The 22,261-nt window shown below is 42.4% G+C and overlaps 1 protein-coding gene across 1 annotated transcript; it reads left to right on the top strand.

Moving 5' to 3' along the window:
- Positions 1-20,818: 20,818 nt before the first annotated feature.
- LOC308085592 (microfibril-associated glycoprotein 4-like) lies at positions 20,819-21,982 on the top strand. The gene has a single exon (XM_080428808.1). The coding sequence runs from the start codon at positions 20,890-20,892 to the stop codon at positions 21,595-21,597; it is 708 nt and encodes a 235-aa protein (XP_080284934.1). The 5' UTR covers positions 20,819-20,889; the 3' UTR covers positions 21,598-21,982.
- Positions 21,983-22,261: the final 279 nt, after the last annotated feature.

Raw genomic sequence — 22,261 nt, 5'->3', positions numbered from 1 at the left:
CCACGGTGGCTGGAATGTGCTCTCATTGGCTGTAGCGTGCATCTACTCGCAGAGTGGTCTCAGCTCCTTTCACACTGTATGATATTGTCTGAATTCCAGTCTGGGACAGAGACGAATATCTAACCTGATAGATATTTGAAAACGGTCGGGAAGCCATCGCCGAGCGTAATTATCGTGGCCGTATCCTCTCGCAGAGCGTTTCACACACAGCGACCAAAACCTCGCCGATCACAGCCCGGTCTGCGTCAGATCGGGAGGTTTTGTCGGCGAGCGCCAAAAAAGGTCCCCGACAGCAAAATCGGACCAAATATCCTGCAGTGTGTACCTGCCTTTAGTTAAGAGTTTTATGTACAGGTGTCCACCCTGAGGTAATTTACCCATGTATGTTTCGTTAATTATAAAATAAACCACTGTACTTTGGGATTTCAACTGGTGTTGGCTGGTTATATTTGGGGACTGGGTAGGATGGAGTCTATTTTTGTGTTACACCTGGTGACCCCTAGGCCGGGTCGTAACACTTGACCTACCCTCACCACATAGCAGAATATCATTCATTCAGAGAAACTGTGAGAAATGGGGAGCTTAGAGAAACTCCCAGGTTTTGGATGGAATACATGGTCTGGCTTGTCCTGTCAATGAATGGTGCAATCAAAATGAATGACTTTGATGGGAACAAAGCTGACATAAATATCATGCCAGACCCATTTGTTTTCTGCTCAGATCAGCATAATTATGCAAGATTCCTCACATACTTTGGATACTTTCTTGAACACATTGAGGAAACACATCCCAGTTCAGAGAAACTCTTGCGTGCTGGAGCAACCACTGTAGCCAGATCACATATCCCAGTTGACCGCTGCCATACCGACAAAACAATAGAGGAGACAGCTATGAAATGGCTTAAGTCAAAATCGGGTTCTGGGACATCTAGTGCTGGAATCACCACTTATGAAGCAAGCCAACGACACATCCTGACTGCCTATGCTAAAGGAGAGTTTGTAGAGAGATGTGGAATATGATCGGCTCCCAAAGTAAGCATTCAGAAATCAAGCAGAGACCTAAGACCACGTGAAATCACTCGGCCCGAGGAGCAAGTGCAGCAAACAATAAAAGCATTTCAGAGTTTCACCAACCCATTTCAGCTTGAGACTAATCAGCCATTGAAAAGTTGTCTTCAGGAGCAGCAATGCCAGGTGCGCTATGATGTACTGAACCAAATGGCCAAACTCAAGAAAAGTTCATCAGTAATTGACTTCTTGCAGAACAAGTCCTTTCTTTCGAACCTATCAAGAGAAACAAATTCAAAACGGTGTCTTCCACCATACCTAAAAGGCTGCTTGTGGCATCGAACAACAAAGTGATCCAGTATAAGGCGACAAGTGGATGTATCTTTCAGATCTGTTTCAGATCTGAAAGATAAAAGTTGTTGACTAGCATGAAAGATGATGAGATAACTACTACGGTGCACAGTGACTTTTGCATTCTGCAGCTCACTCTTCAGCTCAGTCTTTTTTAACAAACATGGACGGGATCCAAATTTGACTACATTCGACAGACTCTTGAGAAATTGGAAGACTTTTGCTGACATTGCGGAAAGAATTTGCAATACACACTCTTGAGGATGCTGTAAAACCTAATTTCCATGTGGTTATTCAGGCCGTCAAGATAGTGTTGGGGGTTTGAAGATGAGAAACACACCTACAAAACTCCAAGCATTGTGCTAAAATTACGTCACTCATTGCAGAAGATAAGTGATATAATATACTGCAGAGCATTAGTAGCAGAAGACAGCGAGCTGATTAAGTCGATGCAGGCTTTCAAAACCTTATATACCACAAGGTGGTCTGAATTTGTGTCGCACCAAGCTTTAACTAACTTGAATGAGCGGCATTTTAACAAGCCTTCCACTCTGCCGTTCACTGAGGATGTTCAGCGGCTTCACAAACATCTTGAGAGGACTGCAGAAGAAGCATCTAACGACTTGGAAAATAGGGCATCAACCAAATCAACAAAATGGTATGGTGAACTGTGCAAAGCAACTATGGCCCACATAATACTATTTGACCGGAGACAAGGTGGAGAAGTATCAATAATGGAATTTAAAGGCTTTCTTGAGAGGGACACAGTTGCATTGCTGTCATGCACTAGGGAATACATGACACAAAGGGAGTCCACACAAAGTGTGCGCTGGTTCTGTGGTTCAAGCGGGCAAAACAAAATAAAGGTGCACGTGCTTCTAACATCGGCATTACTCTACCGAAAATAAGTTGCTGCATGTGAGGTTACGGTATATCATAGGCCTACTAACTAGCTTATAGTTAGTTAGACACGGACTGAGCTACAACAGCATAACAGCCAACGTGCCTGGCCCCAAAACTGTGTGGCTATTCTGAAAGAATGAGCTGTCTCCTCTCGTCCTCCTCCGCCCCCCGCGGCTGCAGCAGCAGGTTAGCAACTGTTATAGTAACTGTTCCAAAATGCATAGATTTCTATGTATTTTAGAGGTTTGGGGGGCTGGCTTTTTTAATATAAATTTCATATATTTCTATGCATTTCAGGAGTTTGGGGGGCTGGCTTTTTTAATATAAATTTCATAGATTTCTATGCATTTTAGGAGTTTGGGGGGCTGGCTTTTTTAATATAAATTTCATAGATTTCTATGCATTTCAGGAGTTTGGGGGGCTGGCTTTTTTAATATAAATTTCATAGATTTATATGTATTTTAGGGGTTTGGGGGCTGGCTTTTTTAATATAAATTTCATAGATTTCTATGCATTTCAGGAGTTTGGGGGGCTGGCTTTTTTAATATGAATTTAATAGATTTATATGTATTTTAGGGGTTTGGGGGCTGGCTTTTTTAATATAAATGTATATGTATTTTAGGGGTTTGGGGGCTGGCTTTTTTAATATAAATTTCATAGATTTCTATGCATTTCAGGAGTTTGGGGGGCTGGCTCCCCCAAAATAATTAAATAACATATTCCTAACCTAACCCTAAAACCGAAATAAAGTACCAAAAAAACAAAAAAGAAGAACCAAATCCACCCAAAACCGCTGAAAAAATCGCGCGTTCGCGTTTTTCCATTTCTGAATGTTGGCAACCCTAGTGTTGTATAAAAGGGTGTATAAAGGCAACTTAAACAAAAGGGTTAGGCCCAAAGGCCAGGTGGGAACCCTAAACAGAGATCCTGCTTCCAGGGAGGAGAGAGAGAGAGTAAGAGGTTGGTAGGAGAGGTCCCTATATACTCTCCCAAACCACCCCTCCCAGCTGTACCCTGTTGTCTGACGGCCTGCCCCACTCCGCCCTACTCACTCAGGCTAGCCAACAGTGAAGGCAGCGGGGGCACGGCCGTCACAATCACATCAATATGTTGCTGCTGCACACACACAATTTGAACTCCAACTGTGTAACCACTTTAGTTGTGTGGAACTCAGAGGCAAAAGAAAACGAATCCCTGTTCAATTACTACCTGAGGAACAGAAGAAATACACCCTGCTATCTTAAACAGCTGTACAGAATGTCATAAAACAAAGATGATATACACGATATGATGATATGTAGAGGTTCCAAACTATAAGCTTAAATAGGCTTTGAGGTGAAATACTGGAAGTGAGGATACTAACACTAACACCTGACACAGAGGAGAGGAGAAAGTGAACGCATCTGTCTTGAGGACTTATAAAATCATTGAACATAAAACAGTTCAACAATGAATATTACACATTAAAGGTAGGGTAAGTGATTTTCTTTGGTTAAAATAAGTGTTAAATAGCTCTATATTCTGATAGTACTCATTGCTATAGAGTGTTTGTTCAGTAAAAGGAGTCTCCTTGTCTCTCCAGCTCTTTATAAAACAGAAAATGCATTTTCGTTTCAGTTTCAGTTTCATTTCCAATTTTATCCAATCAGGATAGAGAACTCAATCAGGATATAGATTAAACAAGTAAAATTGGAAGTGATGACACTAAGAAATTAGCTGGCAAAATTGGAACTGGAACACTTTAAAAATTAAGCTTAAAAATGGGTACTTTCTCCTGATTGGCTGAGATTTTGACACCTACCGGAAAATGTATTTTCTGTTTATTGAAGAGCTGGAGAGACGGGGAGACTCCTGTTACTGAACAAACACTCTATAGCAATGATTACTATAAGAATATAGTGCTTTAACCTTTTTAACAAAATGCTTTTTGTTTTAACCCAAAAATATCACTTACCCTACCTTTAAGCATATCAGTGACAACTAGAAAAAGTGCTCCTCGGAGCACAGGTCTCCGCCAGGTCAGGTAGCTTATTGTGGCCACCTGGTCCAATGTGAAAAGGGTGCCATTTCTTCCTCGGGTAGTGGGAATGTGCGTGCATTCATGATTTGAGGCATTGTTTTGCAAAAATGTGTTTTGGTAAATTAGACCTGCTGGTGGCGCTATAACAGGCCAATGTGAAAAGGGTGGCATTTCTTCCTCGGTATAGTGGGAATGTGCGTGCAAGTTTTCACTGAAATCGCACGCTGTGTTCATGATTTGAGACATTTTGTTCAAAACAGACCAATCTTGCAAACTTTGGAAGCCAACCTTAGACAATCTGGATGGAATATGAAATATCGGACAGATCCGTCTTGATCACATGACTATAGAGATACTGTGTACCGATTTGCGTGATGTTTGGATAAACTCTGTAGGAGTAAATGGGTTTTGCACAAATCGGCCTCCTGGTGGCGCTATAACAGGCCCATGTGAAAAATTTGGGGCAGAGGTTCTGAATTGGCATCCAGGGAGTGTGTGTGCAGTTTCGGAGCGACCGGGCCAACGGTGCCAGAGATTAGCTGGTAACACACAGACAGGACGGACGGACGGACGGACAGGGGCGAAAACATACTCTCTCGCCATGCCTTTCGGCCTGGCGGAGACAATAAAGATTTTTCTCCCAAATGTTTCAATACCAGTATTATGAGTGTGTTAAACTAGTTTGAGCTTTTTTATTGATTATCTGTTTTGTCTGTTTTTTTGTGTATTTGGAAAATGCAAGGAGGGCACAAAAACGCCAGTAGTCTTTCAGATATTTCATGTCCCTTCCTGATTTGCTAAGATTGGGTTCCAAAGTTTGCAGGAGTGCTTAGTTTTGAACAGAATGCCTCAAATCATAACATTTTGCAGAAACATTCTCACCAGGCCAAGGAATATGCCACTTGAACATTTTCAAGACAGTACTGTCATAACATTTTTTTTTGCACAAATCAGCCTCCTGGTGATGCTATAACAAGCCCATGTGAAAGGTTTGGGGCAGAGGTTCTGAATTGACATCCAGCCAGGGGGTGTAGTGTGTGTGCACAGTTTTGCTGCGATCAAACCAATGGTGCTGGAGATTATCTGTACACAGACAGAATGACGCACGCATGCACGCAATCACACACTCACGGAAGGACGGACAGGGTGCAAAACATACTCTCTCGCCAAGCCGAAAGACAATAAGCAGCAGCTCTACACATACATGACATGTCATGTCATGAACGGACTCAAATCATGACAAAAGTGGGAGACGACACACAGGATTTAATGAAAATTTATGTATTTGTAACTAAAGAGAACATAGATGTACTTAAATATTAGAATGTATTGTGAATAGTCAGTGGTATCAGTAGTGTAATGGATGGAATGGTATGGAAAGAGCAGAAACCAGCGTCGAACTGAACTCAAGGAACCCAAAAAAAACTACGTTTCCAGTGTAGGAGAGAGAGGCAAAACGGGCCTGACCAGCCTGTTTAAATACTCCAGAGGATGATTGGAGTCAGGTGTGCCTCATCCTCTCTAGGCACACCAAGCCCCCAGAGTTGCTGAGAAACATTGAAGCCGCCATCCCAGTGGCTAAAGCTGGAACTGCAGGCGGGGAGAAATACATGCACGAGCAAAACATACTGAGAGATATTTATATATATAAATATAAATATGTAAAAATATTATACATAAATACATATGCATTTACATATAAATATGCATCTCGAGTGTATGTAATAAATATCTCGCGTTCATTAGGCCGTAGGACGCAAAAAGGACACTAGTGCGCATGCTCATAACTCTATGGCTGCTCGAAATGTCCCCAAAAACGTCTCAATAATTCTACTGCCGGCAGGCTTCCGGGTGTTTCAAAACGCCACTGAGTAATTTCATTGAAATGAATAGCTGGGGGCGGGGCAATCCGCCCTCTAGTTATATTATACCTCTCTATGAGGCACACCCCTGCAGGCTGGTCCCCTCCTCCTACACATGAACAGAGAACACCATTAGAATCACAGCAACACTACACACAAATAGGATGGGTCATCACAATATTCAGTACATGACTGCCCCCATGGGGTAGTTTAATGAAAAAGGACAACTCAACTGTGTAACACTTATAGATACATGTGTGAGTGCGTGTGCGTGCGTGTGTGTGTGTGTTACGACAACCCTTTAGGGTCTAGGTTTGGGTTTGTAACACAGGATGGAAAAACAGGTTGTTGAGCAAAGGTGTGCAAATAATGGAGGCGAAACAATGGTTTGAGCAAAAGGTGCTGGGTGCTTTTACTCTTCAAGCAGTATTATTTACAATATTTACATTTAAGTATGCACAGGGCATAAGGTTTAACCAAAACAAAAGTAAGCCACTACCAGGGGACTCGGGTGTTGCCAAAATAACAAACAAAACAGCTAGGGAACAAAAGACAGCTTAACTACCTGACTAAATCGTAACTAGTACAAAACAAAAGACTGCCTACCTAACTACACTAACAATGACCAGGGTCAAAATACATAGGTGGCAAACACCCCTTACCTAGTGTGCTTAACAATGTTCTTCCTACGTGATGGCTATGTACAGAGGCCTCTGTCTTTCCTGTCCCAAGGCAGCAGCATACACATAGCAGGTTAACTGTAGAACACTTTCAGTAGCTTCTAAGGTTAGCTCTGGGCATATAGATGCATTCAGGTGAAATGTTGGTGAGAGAGTGAGCTGAGGTGGAACCCAGCCTTTTATAGGCAGCAGATGGTGGTGATTGGATGAAGGTGGGGCCAGGTAACAGTTTGATTGACAGCTGATGGGTTGGTGACTTCAGACCTGTAGGGAGTGACAGAGGGGAGAGATAGACAGGAGAAAACCACAGTAGCAACCATAGTGGAACGTAACACGCCCACCAACAAGAACGAACTTACACTAAGTTTGTTCTGACCTTAGTTCTCTATATATATTACACACTTAACAAAAAAAAAACGTACACTTATACACGCGACAACGCATCGGCCAGAACATTCTCTACGCCCTTCTTATGCTTAATTTCTAGGTTATAGTTTTGGATAATGAGGGCCCACCTCATTAACCGCTGGTTCTGATTATACATTCTGGCCAGGAAAACCAATGGGTTGTGGTCAGTGTATATAACCACCGGTATAGAGCTTGACCCAATATACACTTCAAAGTGCTGCAATGCCAACAATAAGGCCAGCGCTTCCTTCTCAATGGTGGAATAATTCAACTGCGGCTTAGTAAACTTACGAGAGAAGAAACAGACGGGATGATCAATTCCATTTGCACTCTCTTGAAGCAATACAGGCCCAGCCCCCAAGGCACTTGCATCTACCTCTATTTTGAAGGGCAGGGCAAAGTCTGGGGCAGCGAGAACAGGAGCACTGCATAGTAACGCTTTGGCCGTTTCAAAGGCATGCTGACACTCCGAGGACCAGACAAACTGTCTAGTAGCACTAAGCAAGCTGGTTAAAGGAGCCATAACCGAGGAAAAGTTACGACAGAAGGATCTATAGTAGCCCGACATTCCAACGAATCGGCGTAACTCACGCTTGTTGGTTGGGGCCGGGTAATCAATGATAGCCATAACCTTTGCATGCACAGGATGCACTTTTCCCAAGCCAACCTCTTTACCCAGATGAGTAACCGTTGCTTTCCCAAATTCACATTTGGCCAGATTCACAGTTAACGTAGCTTCTCTCAACCTGTCAAACACCATTCTGAGGATGTGGATGTGTTCTGACCAGGTGTCTGTATAGATGACCAAGTCATCCCAGTAAGCATTACAGTGGGGAATACCAGATAACACAGTGTTAACTAACCTCTGAAAGGTGGCTGGAGCATTTCGCATGCCAAAAGCTAACACATCATACTGCAGGAAATCATCGGGAGTGACAAACGCAGATATCTCTGAGGCACGGGCTGTTAGGGGGACCTGCCAATAACCTTTCAGCAGATCAAGTTTGCTCACAAACTGAGCTGAGCCAACATTATCAATACAGTCCTCCATCCGTGGGAGGGGATAAGAGTCTGGTACTGTGACTGCATTGACCTTGCGAAAGTCAGTGCAGAACCTAGGAGTACCATCAGATTTTGGCACCAATAAGCAAGGTGAACTCCAAGGACTGGAACTCTGTCTTTCTAGACCATTACTTAACAGATACTGTACTTCCTTCTTCATGGCTGCCCGCTTGGTGGCGTTGACACGGTACGGATGCTGTCGAATGGGTGTAGGATTACTCACAACTATGTCATGCTCTATCACTGAGGTGCGAGTAGGGGTGTCATTAAAGAGCATTGAATACTCTGTAATTAACTGAGTAACATCAGCACGTTGTTCTACGGGCAAGTGGGCAAGATGGGAAGACAGGTCTGCCAATATTTCTGAATTAGCCAGCCTGGCACACTGCTGAGGTGCATATCTAAGCTTAAGACCATCATCATCCGGAGCAGTGTTAAAAACGGTGGAAACTGAAGCTACAGCTGAAACAAGTGGAACATCACTCTCAGATGGATCTGCAGCTCTGGCATGGTACAACTTGAGCATATTGATGTGACAAACACGGTTTATATATTTTTTAACAGATTATGTTATCTCTACTCCTGAACGCAGGAGTAGAGATAACATAATCGGTGTCACTCAACTTCTCCACCACCGAGTAGGGACCTGAGAAGCGAGCGGACAATGCAGAACCTGGAATAGGCAGTAAGACCAACACTTGATCTCCAACACAAAAGGATCGTGCAACAGCACTCCTATCATAGCGCTTCTTCATAGTACTCTGGGAGGTGGCAACAAGTGCTTCTTTAGCTAGAGAGCAAGCCCTACGTAAGCGCTCTCTAAACTGGCTCACATATTTCAATATGTTCGTAGTCTTAGTGAATTTGTCAGGAGACAGGATTTGCTCTTTCAGAACCTGAAGTGGACCTCGCACTGTGTGACCAAAAACCAGCTCTGAGGGGCTGAAGCCCAGTGACTCCTGAACAGCCTCTCGTAGTGCCAGCAAGGCATAAGGCACACCCTCATCCCAAGCACTACCCACTTCCAAACAATATTTCCTCAGTACTGACTTTAATGTCTGATGCCAACGTTCTAGTGCCCCTTGTGACTCAGGGTGGTAAGCGGAAGAGACTCTGTGCTCAATTCCGAGAGACCCTAGAACTTGTTTGAACACACGGGACAGGAAATTAGTACCTTGGTCACTTTGGACCACTTTGGGAAAACCAAAAGTAGAGAAAAACTTTGTCATGGCCTTAACAACTGCTTTCGCAGTAATAGTGCGAAGAGGAATAGCCTCGGGAAATCGGGTGGCCGTACACATTAGAGTCAGGAGATACTGATTTCCATTACGGGACTTGGGTAGTGGTCCAACACAATCCACTATGACGTGACTGAAAGGTTCGCCCATTACTGGGATAGGACAGAGAGGGGCTGCGGGGATGGTTTGGTTAGGTTTACCTGTTATCTGACAGACATGACAGGTTTTACAAAACTGGGCAACAGAGGTCCTCAACTTAGGCCAGAAGAAATGTTTCAACACCTTGTTGTAAGTTTTAGTGATTCCTAAGTGACCAGACCAAGGGGTCTCGTGTGCCAGTGACAGCACTTGGTGGCGAAAGGGGGTAGGCACAACCACCTGAGTCACCACACCCCAATCCATGCCGGCTGCAGCAGGCAACGACCATCTCCTCATTAGCAAGTCATCTTCAACAAAGTAAGCTATTGGCTTACCCTTGGCAGCCACAGGAGAAATAGCCAAGTTGAAGCAATGGTCTAGAGAGGGATCGGTTTTCTGTGCAGCAGACCTTGGGGAGGAACATCAGTAGAAAGCGGAGTGGCCAAGATGGAGTCTGACAAGTCAACAGGCTCACCCCACTTGTGTTTCTGTGCACGTGTAAGCACACAGGCAGGGAAGATAACTGGACCGGTTTCTGAGCCACATGGCATAGCCTGTGCCTCAGGGTGTTCAGTAACCTCTAACACTGGATATACCTTGTCACCAGCAATGTCGTTGCCCATTATTAGGTCTATACCAGGAACAGGCAACGCAGGGCGCACAGCTACTTTAAAACAGCCAGAAACCAGTTTTGTGTCAAGGAGCACATGGTGTAGTGGAACCTTAATGAAACTCATATCAATTCCCTGAGCGATACTGTATGATCCAGAAAACGATGCATCTGACAGAGGCAACACATCGGTCAACAGGAATGACTGGTCTGCCCCAGTGTCTCTCAAAACACGAATTGACTTTCTAGTGCTGGATTTTCCAACCAAAGACACCATGCCCTCAAAGATGAACGGCTTGAAACCATCACTGTATTTACGAACAGGGCTGTTGGGGGCCTGTTGCTCAGGAACTGTCCTGACAAAACCCATAGCTTTTGGATTAGCAGGTCTGGGGGAACCCCCATTCTTCCTTTTCAACTGAAAACAATCCTTCGCAACATGACCCTTAGCGTGGCAATAATAACATTCTGGCTCCTCCTTATTGCGCACAGGAGAAGTGCGGTTATCTGGGCGTGCACCAAACGTAGAAGGACCCTTACCACGAGGTGCCCCAAACACATCCTTATGGGTTAACATGTACTCATCAGCAAACACTGCTGCTTCAGCAATCAGAGAGACCTTCTTTTCGTTAAGATGGACAACACAACGTTCCGGAACACATTTCTTGAACTCCTCTAGCAGGACTAACTCTCTGATTGCTGCTAAATCATTAACGTTGCAAGCAGCACACCATTTATCGAACAGGACTCCCTTCTCCCTGGCAAACTCGACAAAAGTATCAGTGGAACTTTTCCTAAAGCTTCTAAACTTTTGCCTGTATGCCTCGGGCACCAGTTCGTAGGCACGGAGAACAGCAGTCTTACATATCTCATAATCGAGGCTGTCGGCAAGAGGCAAGGATGCCATTACATGTTGTGCTCTACCGGTTAGTTTACACTGCAGTAAGGTGGTCCAATTCTGCTTTGGCCAATTTAGCACGCCAGCAAGACGCTCAAAAGTCGTGAAAAATTCATCTACCTCTGACTCCCGAAAGGGAGGGAGTTCAATGTGTTTGAACAAATTTGATTTACCTGGTGGTGCTGTAGAGGTAGTGGAGGTGGGTGTACTGATATTGGCAGTAGAGGCAGGCACTGCCTCAATTGCAGAAAGAACAGGAGCGGGGGAGATCGCTGCCACAGTTTGTGACTGGCTAGACTCAAGGTCCATTTTACGCAGCCTGATGGCCGTCTCCAGCTGGAATTCCAGCTCGAGCCTGCGTATTGCGAGCTGTTGCTCGTGCTCAGCTCTCTGAGTCTGAGTCCTTTCTGCAGCTTCACGGGTTTCCCTTTCCCTTCCATCCTCCCGCTCCCTGTTCATGCGGGCCAGACGCATCTTTAGCCTCGCACTATCCAATGACCCTGTTGAGGTCGGTGTAAATGCCATGGGGTCCCCCTTCGGCAAGGCAGCTGGTGACCCCCCCGTCTCCACAGTTTCAGGGAGGGCTGCACCACCCGGCCCTGCCTCCGGAGAACGCACCAAGACACCCTTGTCCACTAAATGGTCCAGCACCACTGGCTTAATCTCTCTTTTAAGAGACAGGCTGCTAATTGGTATGCCAAAATGTTCCGCTATCAAAATCAAATCTGACTTTCGACATAGTTCAAAAGCTTTGAGCGTAGGACTGGCGACAAAATGTTTCAAATCGAAACCAGAAGCCATAGTGCTACAAGTAGTCACTACATTTTCTAAACGCAATACCACTCTCCTGCAGTGAAAAACAGTACCCAAGTTAATTATGTGTGTGTGTGTGTGTGTGTGTGTGTGTGTGTGTGTGTGTGTGTGTGTGTGTGTGTGTGTGTGTGTGTGTACAATAATAGTAATATTATTATTAATAATAATAATAATAATAATAATAATAATAATTGTAATAATAATAATAATTATTATTATTATTATTACCCTTATTATTAGGCCTATTATAATATACTGACAGACTGTGAATGATTGATCGGACTCAGCTAATCTAAGAGCTGCAGCTATCAACATTTGAGGCGTGACTGGCCCATGCAAGGTCGAGGCAGAAGGCCCCCACCCTAAGAGCCAGGGTCTGCCTGACGTTTCCTCCAAGGGGGTTTTTCGTTGCCACTGTCGCTAAAATGCTTGCTCAGGGTGGGACTGGCAGCAGGCAGCATGGCTTTTTGGTTTTTGGGACGGATGAGAACGTCCAGAAACTAAGTGAATGTGACCAGGTGAGAACCCCTCTTCAATAAAACGTCGTGTCAGTCAGTGAAATGAAATGTAGACAATAAGCCAAATCATTCATTTAAATATGCATGATTATCAATGCTTGATCAAGCTAAAGGTGCTGGGGCTGAATATTTGTAATAAGGGTTTTCCGCAATAATATGACACAGGTCTAGTTTATATCAGTATGAATAAAATGCATTTTGAATGTTTTAGATATACATGGACGCCACTTTTACTTCTACTCTATTACATCTCAGAGGCAAATATTGTACTTTAATCCACTACAATTATTTGAAAACTTATTAGTTACTAGTAGTTACTTTTCAGATATATAGCCTAAATGATTATATTACGAAACATACATTAACCACTTTAGCCCTATTTAATTTATACCTATTTGAAAATAGCAGATCTACAAGTTTACAACACGCAACACATTGTGAACTTGTAGATCTGCTATTTTCAAATAGTTTAGAACTTTTACTTTTGTACTTTAAGTACATTTTGATGCCAATACTTTTGTACTTTTACTCAAGTAAATTTTGAATTCTGGACTTTTACTTGTAACAGAGTATTTCTAGATTGCAGTATTGGTACTTTCACGTAAATAATTTGAGTACTTTTTGCACCACTGTCTGTCTGTCTGTCTGTCCATCCCCCCCTTGATGTCCAAGATGGAGCCCTGCCCAAGTCCTGACGGACTACGAAATGGGCATGATGAATGCCTTCAGGGAGGAGCTGCCAGAGACACGGATCACTGGATGTTTTTTCCACCTGTGCCAGAGCATGTGTCGTAAGGTGCAGGACCTTGGCCTGGCAGGTCAGTGTTGCATGCTGTGTTAAGTTAGCAGACCACAACAAAAAGTAATTGTGTGATTTCTTCACAGGATAAAGAACTAAATATTAAAATGTATAGGTGCTGTAGGTTAAATAAATAAATACATATTTTAATTTCATAATAATAATATGCAGATGTATAGGGTAATGTAGACAATTATAATTGTTATAATAAAATACATTCATGGGTAGAAGCTTTTTTTCATTTTGTAAAATAAATTACTATATTGAGTGTTGAGTGCTTATGAAATGAGTAGTTTAAGTAACTTTTATTTCTTCACTCAACTTTTGCAGGTCCATACAGGCGGGACAGGCACCTGAGAGCCTGGTTCAGGAAGGCGATGGCAACCGGCTACCTCCCTATCCTGAGGCAGAACTTCAACAGAGAGACCCGCCGCCAGCTCCGCCGCTACCCCGCGATAGGTGATTTCATCCATTATATGGAGGACACGTACGTGGGGGAGCGGGCACTGTTCCCACCGGCAGTCTGGTGTGTCCATGGCCGGAACTCTGACAACCGCAGCAATAACGCGTGGTGGAGGGTAAGAACTTAGATTTATTTATTATTAGTATTATTAGTATTATTATTATCATTAGAAATGTCTCATTCCAAATCTGTTGTATTTGCTTCAATATCTCTGAGCAACGTGGGAATTAAATGTAAATGGGCCATGTGCTATGTGTCCTGCATGTATCCTATAGTTCTTATAAATCTATGATTATTTCAGGTTTCCATCACAGATAGAATGTCCGGGTAGACAGGCGCCACCCGTCCATCTGCAGGTGTTCATCCGAAAAATGAAGGATGAACAGAGGCTGGTGGAGACCGTTTGCGGCCACGTTGATCGCGGGGATCCACCACCTACCCAGCGAATGAAGTGGTGCCGGTTGGAGGAGAGGTTTGAGAGTTTATTCATACTAAGAACAAATAAATAATAAAAGGCTGTAGGCATGGCATGGGATCCAAGGAGCAGGTTGAGGCTTTGGCCTAAACTCAGCTTAGGGAGCAGGGGGGGTGACGATGTGAAGCTGAAATACAGTGGACTGCATGGAGGCTTGTTATTATATAGCTCCATTAAGAACCTCTCACTCCGCTATCATCTCGGAGCTGTATAGCGGAGTGAGAGGTTCTTAATGGAGCTAGTTATTATAGAACGTATTGTGCACAACAAAAATGTGTTACCTATTAAAATGTATTAATGCTACTATCTATATTGATGTATTATTACTAATATTAATGAACAAATGATTTCCTCCAACAGGCTTAAGATGCTCCGGCGCCAGTACCGCCGTGGACAGAGAACGCTGGACCAGTACTGGCATGCAGTCCAGCACTGCATCCACAACTTTGTGTAGTCTGTCTGTCTGTCTGTCTGTCTGTCTGTCTGTCTGTCTGTCTGTCTTTCGAGTACATGTATCCTGACCTATATTGACCCAAGCCCAAGTGCTTTGATTCTTTTTTTCTTTTTTTTTCACTGTAGTGGATAATTTTCTGTTTCATAGGTAGGCCTACTTTTATTTCTACGCCACTACATCTGTGAGGAAAATATTGTACTATTGTACATTGTGAGCATTGTGAGCTTGTAGCTCTTTTTATTTATTTTTCTTCTTTTTTTCCCAAAATATTGTGCATTAGATTTGCAAACTTGCAGAACCTGTTTTTTGCCAATGTGTGGAACAGGAACAGTAAAGTCCTTTATTGATACCGGACATTCTTGTAACAGAGTATTTCTTCATTGCAATATTGATACTTTTACTTAAGCTAAACTTTTCCCCCACTGTGCAAATCGTTCTGAAGCTGAAGGTATAGGGTTAATTTGGATATGTGGGCACCTTTTGAATGGGTTGAACCCACTAATGTTGGGAGTCCTTTTGTACTCCCAACATCATCGTAGAAGCAGCTAAACCTACAGGGTCTGTGTGCATCTTTGGGGCGCTACAGCACGCACCTATAGGCTAAAAAATACACTTGACTGAGGAGCAATTTATCCTTGGAAATATTCATACTATTACTGATCTGGGTCAGTATCAGTAATATTACTGAGGTCACCTCATTTTGTTTTTAACACTAAATAACATCAATATACAAACTTACAAATGGAAAAATGGCAAAAATTACAAATGGTATCCAAAGGGTCACTCATTCTTGAGAATTGGGATAAATGATGTCCTACCAAAACATTTCAAATTATTACTTATTAACACACTAACTATCAATGGAGAAAGTGCAAACACCAGGTTGAAATTCATCCATGACGGTCGAGACAGACGACCGTCGTGTATCCATGGCTATTACTCCCTCTAACATTTCCCGTGTTTTTAGTTTATTGAAATAATGTCATGCACATTTATCCAGTGCATAGCCTACTGCAGGCCTTGTTGACTAGATTTAGAAGAGATTTTGAAGCTATTGCTGCTGAAATGATCGATTATTTTTAAGGGGAAAAGCTGTCATTTAACATGCAAGTCAATGGGTGAGAAGCAGAGATTGACAGAAGCTGCCAGGCCTGGGTGTGACTAACTTCGCACCACCAGTCACAGAGTGGAGTGGGTGGGGCTTAGCGAAGGGTCCATTGAGTCCCCAAACTCCATCCACACACACACACACGCACGCACGCACGCACGCACGCACACACACACACACACACACACACACACACACACACACACACACACACACACACACACACACACACACACACACACACACACACACACACACACACTGTAGTCTAACTACAAGTCTCTACATAAAATATATATATATATATATATATATATATATATATATATATATATATATATATATATATATATATATATATATATATATTTGTAACCTTTTATCCAAACAGATCTGAATACATGTATCTATCTATGTACAACTGCAGTTAAAAACAAAGGAACAGATGTACCAGGCAATAAATATGTATGCACACACTGGTAGACACATGAGCCTTGTGTTAAAGTTAATGCGATGTCAAAATTATAAGTCAAGGAACCGAACCAAAAGTTAACCTGTGTCTTGTAGTCAGCTGGACGGAGAATCCCCACGCGTTTGAGGAATGTCTGTGAGCCGCTTGTCTCCAAAAACAATATTTGAAAAAGAGGCTGATTCTAAGATAGCTGACCGGAAAGAGTCCTCGCGCGAAGAGGAGTCGTCCGGAGCCCCTCAGAGTCGACCGTGAAAAAGAAAGATGTGGAAAATGTTAAGGCCGATTCTAAACACACCGTCCGAGAAAAATATTAATAACAATTATGATAATAATGTCAGACAGGCCTTTAACCACTCGAAGGACCAATTAATAGAGTTGATAAAGGGTCGTAAATCCTGCTCTATGTTAATTAAAACTATTTGTAGTTAAACAGCTGAAAACCCAGTGTAAAAAGGATGAGACGAAATCAAAGACAGACACAGGCCGGTTCTCAAATTAAAAAGGTTTACATTGTATTAAGAGAAAGAATCAATCCACGAGGCACTGTACAGCAAAAATATCTCTCTGACTAAACAGTCAATGATCACAACAGTTATAAACAAATGAAGTTGTTATCAGCTCTGACGATGACATCTGGCCATGAGGAGCCTTGCTCGTAGGTTGAGAGAGAAGATGGCAAGCGGATGGTGTGACAGTTTATCTTGGACAAACAGCGTCCAAATGTCTCAAACAACACGTTGACCTCAACTCTGACCGGCGTCGCTGGAGGTGTTGTTGCTTTGTCATAGATGGTCAAGTTAACTCCAATGAGCTGTTATTGTATTCCTCCAGAGATAATCAGTGACCTTGGAGGGCCTGCACTCTGTACAGCTCAAAACACATGCAGTCTCTAGAGGAAAGGAGAGACCTGATACTAGGATTAGTTTTGTCCAACCTCGAACTTAATAAAATCATAAGATTGGTAGGCAAACTTGAGTTATGCCAAGATGGCACACTAAAATAGGATATGATGGTATATATATCAATATTGTCGACAAAATACATAGTTTAACTCTATCAATAGTTATGCAGTTTTATATTATATTATATTATATTATATTATATTTGTTATATTAGTGTCTATCTGTCCTCTGAAACAATGGGTTTATAGTTAGTGAGAACTTCACTTCTCCCTTAAGCTTGCACAAATTTATTTATTTGTGTGTACAAAGAAGTGCTTTATAATTGTTAATTTAAACTAAAGATGTGGCCAATGTTGATGATACATGAGAAAACAACATTAATAATGTATCATATCGATATCATATGCCCAACATCATGTATGTATCGTGAAATTAGTGTTATCTTGACACCCCTAACCCTCCCCATCAAATACAACAACATGACATTGAAAACTGATCTTGCTAGGTCTTGCTAAATGCACAGTGTAGTGTCTGTAGTGGTAGCAGAATGGACAGTGTTCTAAACTTACATGTGGGAAACCCATTGAATCCCATAATTATTAACTACAGTGACTACACTGTTGCCTACATCATGGGTTTTCAACTGGTGGTCCGTGGAGGTATTGCATGTGGTCCCTGACCATGCATTTAGTAATGTAGGAAAGTGAAGATTTGTATTATACTTTATTTTATCGATGGTGGATACATACTGTTAATGTGCGTGACAACAGAAAGGAAATTCAACTCAAGGATGACAGTTTTACACACGCACACAGCGCAAAGTATTTAAGGGAGGTTTTAGTACATCAAGGTAAATACAGGCTTTTTTTATTTATTTATTTTTACCTTTATTTAACCAGTAAAATCACATTGAGACCATTGTCTCTTTTACGAGTGTGCACTGGCCAAGAGAAGAGGCAAATAAATGTTACACAGCTCTGCCAGTAACAACAATACAGGACATAACAAAGACAAACATGACATCCGTAATACCAAAAACCTACTACCAAGGGAGGCTCAGAGAGAGTCTAAATAGCACCAAATACAGACTAATAAAAGGCTAATAACAACAATACATCATAAAACTACTAAACTAATATAAAACTAAGCAGCGGCGGACTGGCCATTTGGCGTACCGGGCAACTGCCCGGTGGGCCGCTGGGCCAGTGGGCCACTGGGCCACCCAAAAAAATAAATAAAAAAATTGAAAAATATTTTCGCTCCGTTTTAGGATTATTACGGTCATTTCAGGGTCGCGCGGCCCAATTATTAGTTACGTTCATGTTTGGGCTGGGATGCTTTCCAGCAGGGGCCTCAGTGCGGCTGCAGAGTTCATGTGCAGGGCTGGGCTGAAACAGTGAAACGCTCCCCCCCCCCCCCCCCCCCCCCCCCCCCCCGTTGACAAAACGGCCCGGGGGGTGGTGGGCCGGTCCGGACCCAAATGCCAGGGCTGAATTTTGGTCCCAGTCCGGCCCTGAAACTAAGATCACAGCATTTGCTACTCGTCAAAGCAGGAGCAATGGCTGGAGAGTGTGCCCATGGCAATCCTCTTAAAAGTCACTAGGGGGATCAGAGAAGCTTTTATTTGATGTATGACGACGCATCAATGTTGTCAGTTACTTGGAAGTCGGACATCCGACTCCAAGTCAAACATCCGACTTCCAAGTAGCTGACAACATTGATGCATCATCATACATCAAATAAAAGCCTGTATTTACCTTGATGTACTAAAACCTCCCTTAAAGGGGAAATCCACCCATTTTCAATATTTAACTATGTCATTAATATAGCATAAAGGAGTTGTGTGGAAATAAGAAAAAATTAAAAAAAAAATTTACATTGCAAAAAAATTTAACATTGCAAAAAAATTAACATTGCAAATTACACCATGATGAGTCATCACAGTGTAATTTGCAATGTTAATTTTTTTGCAATGTTAAATTTTTTTGCAATGTTAATTTTTTTTTTAATTTTTTCTTATTTCCACACAACTCCTTTATGCTATATTAATGACATAGTTAAATATTGAAAATGGGTGGATTTCCCCTTTAAATACTTCCACAGAAATGGGAGTTAGAATTTCAAGGGAAACTGTACCGGTTTACCTGGTTGAGTCATCATTAGTAGGAAATGTGCCCATATCAATCACATGTGCTTGCTTGTACTTGTGCAATTCGAAAATGGCCCCTGTCTAAGTCTTAAAAATTAGGCTATCAATTATGGCCTGATGATTCTGGTTTTACTTGTGCATCTATGCACAAGTGTCCATATAGATCCAAATTAATCACATGCACAGAATTACTTCAAATGATTATGAATATCCAGTTATAAATTGGTCATTGTAACCTACCTGGTGTATGCAATTCTATGAGCAACAAAAACACACTTAAAAGAGGATATCTCTGTGTTGGAAATTGGGATAATTCATCTCTCTAATATGCCTAACACCCGTTGAAGTGTTGCTTAATTGTTCAACCACCATCGTTAAGACGCTGAATAGATTTGACTGGGTCGTTCACACTTGCTTTGCGTTGATGGCTTGTTAACGACCGTCATTGATTCTAAATAGACCAAGGTGTTACCGGATTTGAATCCTTTGTATCATTTGAAATAGAGAGGGGTCATTGACCACTGTTCTGCTGTACTAAAAATGTATATAAAAAACGGACTACTTTATCAATTCAAAATTGCATGACCCTCCCTTGGATTCAAAGTAAAATTAGCTGACCCTCCCTTGTACTAAAATTAGAAAGGCATGACCCTCCCCTATTTTCCTCCAGGGACCCCCTTCTGTAAATTTCGACTGGTCCCTTATTGTTTTATTGTGACTTTTTACTTGTATGACGTTCAAAACGTATAAAAAGAAAGAAAGACGGAACATGGTGGGAGTGATAAAGGGCACCCTGAAGTGGTGATTAACCTATAGGTCAAAGGTCAAGGTCAAAGTCATAATTAACCTGCATGATTGGTCAAAACGTAGGAATGGAGAGACATTGAAAAGGGGACAATCCCAATCACCTGGTCCTATCCTTATGTGTTGTGTTGTGTTGTGCGTGTGTGTGTGTGTGTGTGTGTGTGTGTGTGTGTGTGTGTGTGTGTGTGTGTGTGTGTGTGTGTGTGTGTGTGTGTGTGTGTGTGTGTGTGTGTGTGTGATAGAGAGAGATAGAGAGAGAGAGAGAGAGAGAGAGAGAGAGAGAGAGAGAGAGAGAGAGAGAGAGAGAGAGAGAGAGAGAGAGAGAGAGAAAGAAAGAGAAAGAGAGAGGGAGGGAGGGAGGGAGGGAGAGAGAAGGAGAGAGAAGGAGAGAGGGAGAGAGAAAGAGAGAGAGAGAGAGAGAGAGGGAAATGTTCCATGTCAACCTAAAGGATTAGGTACACGCACACACTCGCACACACTATCACGCGCGCACACACACACACACACGCACACACACACACACACACACACACACACACACACACACACACACACACACACACACACGCAAACACACACACGCACACACACTGGTGGAGGTTTTGCCAAAATGAAATTGTACCGCCTCTTAACTGCTATAAAAGAAGGTTCTCAAACTCAGACTGCATTAAACCTTCTACTGGAGCTGAACATACACTCAACACACTCAGACGTCCTTTGATCTGAACAACAAGGTGCGACTCAAAGACTTCAAGATGATACTTGTTGTTGCAGTTATGTTTCTGGCTGTAACAGTCCACTCTGCTCCTCGTTGTGATCTCAACCTGGTTCTGGACTGTGAGGAAATCTCCACAGCGAGTGGTGTGTACACCATCTACCCCAATACTGCTCCTGTCAAGGTCTGCTGTGACATGGACACAGATGGAGGGAAGTGGACAATCATCCAGAGAAGAGTGGACGGCAGTCTGAACTTCTACAGATCCTGGGCTCAGTACCAAGCTGGGTTTGGAGACGCATCAGGCGAGTACTGGCTGGGACTAGAGAACATGCATCTCCTTACCAAGAAAAACAAGTATCAGTTGAGGGTGGACATGGAAGACTTTGAGGGAAACACCGCGTTTGCCTCTTACTCCTCTTTCTCTGTGGGTTCTGAGGCTGATGGCTACAAGCTGCAGGTTGCTGGCTTCAAGAATGGGGGAGCAGGAGACTCACTGACCTATCACAATGGAATGAAATTCACAACCTTTGACAAAGATCAGGACACGTGGGCCAAGAACTGTGCAATTCATCGTTACGGTGCATTTTGGTACAAGTGCTGTGAGCAGGCTAATCCCAACGGTGCTTACCTTTGGGGAAAGACGCCTCACTACAAGACAGGTGCACACTGGCACAAATGGAAGGGTTATTATTACTCCCTGAAGGCTGTAGCGATGAAGATCAGACGTGTTCCTAAACATGTTTAGGATCACATGCATATATTTTAGAGAAGCACAGCCGTGGTATAAAAGGCATGATGCAATATTTACTATTTTTCATGGTTTTAATTTGGGTTTTTCCTCTCTTTGGGACTCCTTTTAATCCTAAACTCATACAGTAGATATATGTATTGTATCACATATTATTACAGTGGTGATCTGTCAGGGCTTTTAAATGAATACATAATCCAAGATGTTGTAAACATCGTCATGAATAAAGAGATGCATGCAAAGACAAAGCAAGGTGTATTGTGTAATGCTTTACTTAAAGGTTGGGTCTATAATTCATTATAATCACATTTAAAATGCATTATAAGGCTTCATAACACTCGTTATACATAACGAGTGTTTTTTGATACATAACAACTTATAACAAGGTTTTTGAAGTATTTTCAGTGTTGGTCAAATTACATTATTATGCTTAGAAGAACAGCACATTATAACTACCATACTTTTGTATTGTAGCTTGTTTTACTAAGTATATAGAGGGTCTAAGTGTTTAGAGTGTATGTTATGCAGACAGACTCCTTTACAGAATAAACTTGCTGTTGCAAATATGCACAGGGCAGTGGTGGAAAAAGTACTCAAATATTTTACTTGAGTAAAAGTATATTACAATGTAAAAGTACTCAGTTACAAGTAAAAGTCCGGG

Source organism: Gymnoscopelus braueri, assembly GCF_963280865.1.
Source record: "Gymnoscopelus braueri genome assembly, chromosome: 5".
Classification (NCBI taxonomy): domain Eukaryota; kingdom Metazoa; phylum Chordata; class Actinopteri; order Myctophiformes; family Myctophidae; genus Gymnoscopelus; species Gymnoscopelus braueri.
This window is presented reverse-complemented; position numbering and strand designations above follow the sequence as displayed.

What these genes read in the sequence shown, in the direction of transcription:
- LOC308085592 (XM_080428808.1), top strand. Translation starts at nt 20,890, where the DNA reads ATGATACTTGTTGTTGCAGTTATGTTTCTGGCTGTAACAGTCCACTCT.